Here is a 3611-nt window from a genome sequence, read left to right as displayed (position 1 = left end):
TTCTAAGCACCTGTGTGTCTCCAACCCTTCTTAATGCTGTAATAATTTCAAGCCAGGGGATTGTGGTAATTTATGTTCTTGGTAAAGGTGGATATTCAGAGTTTAGAGAAAGCTATTTCCCAGCCAAGTACAATGACAAAAGAATTAACTGAGAACTTTATTTTTATTAGTAAACACATGGCATTGACCTGTATACTTACACTGCTTTCTTTCTCTTTTCAGTTTTTGGGAATAACATTTCTTGGAATTGGACTGTGGGCATGGAATGAAAAAGTAAGTCCCATATCATGATAATGCACACATTTTAGTTGTTAGAATCTGCACATTATGTAGTATTTCTTTTTCCTCCATGTCAACTGTAAAGTACAAAGAATCATGGTTCTTTAATGAGAAAAAGTGTTAGAGCAAGATCAATGTCATATTCTCAAGAACTCTGTAGGAATTATGCCTAAATTGATCACCGCATCAGAGTAACTACAGAGGTAACAGGTGTACAGCAGAGACTATGCCTTGGAGTTTGATCCGTTAGCCAGAGATCTGTGTGCCTGTCGGATGTTTTCTGACTTGGGCACAAGAATGTCAGTAATGATTATAAATAACACTAAGACTATCTATAGTCTTTTTTCCCTTTGTCTTTTAAAAAATGCTTTGGAGAATGACTCAAGCCATAAAGAAATGATTTTATAGTGTGAAAGTTACATGATAAACTTAGCACGTGGCATGAAGGAAGTGGGATATAAGTGCATGTTTAAATAAGTAAACGCATCATTAATGCTAAAGAATGGGGGTTTGGGCTTCTGGTTGCAAGTGTTCAGAAATAATTATGATCCAATGCAGAATAAGAAAGGGAAAACATCCAGAGATACGGAGTGGTACATTCTGGGTTACAGTGGAGATACCACAGTTCCAGGGAGTTTCTGCCCTCAGCAGCCCACTCATGAGAACACCACCCCTCCCTGGCCTCTCCTGTCTTTCCCATTGCATTTCTTAATTTTTTCTCTGCAGCTTCCCCTCCCAAGGTCACCACCGCAATTCAAAAATAAATACGAACCTCTTTTTCTTCCTTCTTTGGAAGTGAAATCACCTCCAGAATTTTCTTTATCCTAATCCTTGCATTTGGCAATACAATAAAGCTTTATCATCTTCTACCTTCTAAGAGCAAGGGGTGTATAGATTTGGTTAAAAATTGCTATAAACTAAGAGGTTAGTTTACATTTTCCCAGAAGACTAGTCTCTTATCTCTTAGGTATTTCACCCTCTGAGCCTGACCTTGGTCTGAAGTCAAGAGTTCCTTTGAAGTGGTGAATGTATTAAGAAGGGAGAGAAATACTGAGAAGGTCCAGGCAGCCAAAGCCCTTCAGATGCCAGGAGGAATTTCCACAGCTCAATGTTCAGACAGACTGTATGAGACAAAACTCAGAGTAAATCCTGAGTTTTGAAAATAACCATCCTGTTTATTTACAGAATTCATCTCTAGGATGTAAATTGTTGTGTGGGAAATGAGCCATCTTTCAACAACCTGGAGAAACCAAGGCAAAGTGGAGTTTTTGAGGCAGGGGAGGGATTACATTTAAAGTGAGACAAGTTAAGTTTCCAAAACAGATAATTTTATTTCCAGAAACTTTTACACTAAATACTGGTCTTTTCTCAGATTACAATTAGCTTCTGCCTCAACCCCTTGTAAGCTTGGGGATTTGTGGAATCTTAGAGATTCCCCTTCTAGAAGGCCTCCGGTTGGTGAAATGCCAGATACCTCCTTTAGTAAGAGTCCATTTCTCTCTGCTTTGAAAAATTGCTGGATGGCATTAAGAACTAATTGTCTATTCTAATTACTTATAGACACTATTGTCTATTCTAGCAATAAATAGCAGTTGGTCATTTTGAAGTTCTTTTTTGTTTGTTTTCTCTTTCTAAAATATAATTATCTTTTTGTTGCCTTCCTTGTGTCTTCTCTGATAAGATCACAGACTTCTAAAACAGGCATTGTCATACAGTTATCAGGGCAGTTGGATGACATGTTCTTCTGGCATGGGTGAAACTGCAGTCCCTTCTTTGTCACCGCCACTCCCAGTAAATAGAAAATCTCCCTTGAGATCATGGGGATGAGCAGTGCAGAACCCTGCCTCATGGAGCTTGGGTTCTAGAGGGTCACTGGTAAAAGCAGTTAACTGCCCAAGTCTGTGCACCCAGGTATGGGTGAGCACTGGTGGGAAACGTCTAGCATAAGGTGAGGGCTAGGTAGAGAGTGGTGGGATGAGGAGTCTCTTTCAGATGGAGTAGTTGAGTACAGCCTCCCTGAGAAGGTGGCATAGAAGAGAGACCTTGATGAAGTAAGAGGGACCTGCAGAGTGGTGCCGGGGAGGGGGGGGGAACATTACAGAAAGAGGGAATAGCAAATAGGGAGTGTGGTGGCCCTGAGGCAGGGACTTCGTGATCTCAGAGAACAGCAAGAAGGCCCGTAGGACTGGCAGGGAGCCAGCAAGGACAAGAAGAGGTGGGGCATATGGCAGGAGAGGAAGGCAGAGGCCAGACTGGGCAGGAGTGGGACATACTCTGAGTTGGACTGGAAGCCACTGGGGTGTATTGTCAGATCATTCTAATCTGACCTTTGTGTTAAGGTTGCTTGGGTTGTTGTGTGGGTCAAGAGCACAGCTTTGGGGCGTGTTTTGGCCTGAATGTTTGTGTTCCCCTAAAATTCATATGTTGAGGCCCTCTTTCTCAATGTAGTGACATTTTGAGGTGAAGCTTTCTGGAGGTAATGAGGTCCTGAGGACAAAGCCTTATCAGAATAGATGGGAAAGGTGATCACTCTCTCGTCCTGCCAGGTGAGGACACAGTCAGGATGAGGCCCTTCCTGGACACTGAGTCTGCTGGCACCTCGAATCTGAGCTTCCAGCCTCTGGAACTATGAGAAGTAAATGCTTACTGTTTTAGCCACCTGGCCTGTGCTATTTGTCACAGCAGCCTGAGCTGAGTGAGACAGGGCTGTCCAGACCTGGGTTGAAATATGCCATTGAGCTCCATTTTCCATCCCATCTGTGTTAACCTCTCTGAGATGCTGTTTTCTTATTTGTGCAGTGGGGACACTAATCTCGTCTCCTAAGATGATGGTGAGGATTAAATGAGATGGCCCTCAGCATGGTGCCTGCCACAAGGCAAATGCTCAACTGCAGACACAGCTCCTTCCTGCCCCCGGCCCAGCTATCTCGTGTCCACTCCTACCTGGGGGCAAGAGCAAATAGTGGCTTTGAAGCCTGCCTCAAATTTTAACAGAGTTTCAGGACCAGGGAATTGGCTGTGTTTGGTGGTCTCTTAAGGAGGATGTGATGTACACTCATCTCCTCATCTCCTTAGAAACTGCAGAGGCTGCTCTGCCTAAGCCCATTGGGTTAACTTCTGAGTTGGTCCAGGCCTCTGATGGGATGACTTTTTGAGGTGAACCTAGCAGATGGAGGCTGGTGGGCAGGGTGCACCCGATGAGCCCTTGAATCAGAAAATCCCCCAGATCTAGATGTGGCCCCATTTACTTTAAAGGAGACCTGAAGAATGTATCCCTGAACTGGGTCACAGCTGGATTTCCCCTGGAAGAATCAGATTTTTTTTTTTTTTTT

At 43.5% G+C, this 3611-nt stretch overlaps 1 protein-coding gene across 1 annotated transcript in view; it reads left to right on the top strand.

Annotated features, from left to right (window-relative positions):
* Positions 1–3611, top strand: part of TSPAN5 (tetraspanin 5) — a 168021-nt gene that overhangs the window by 136494 nt on the left and 27916 nt on the right. Inside the window, exon 2 of the mRNA XM_003798498.3 lies at positions 223–273. Within this exon, the coding sequence (XP_003798546.1) occupies positions 223–273 (51 nt within the window). The remainder of the gene's footprint in view (positions 1–222; positions 274–3611) is intronic.

Source organism: Otolemur garnettii, unplaced genomic scaffold (assembly GCF_000181295.1).
Source record: "Otolemur garnettii isolate 467f Iridium unplaced genomic scaffold, OtoGar3 scaffold00137, whole genome shotgun sequence".
Classification (NCBI taxonomy): Eukaryota; Metazoa; Chordata; class Mammalia; order Primates; family Galagidae; genus Otolemur; species Otolemur garnettii.
Note: the sequence above shows the minus strand (reverse complement) of the source record. Positions and strands in the feature narration are given on the sequence as shown.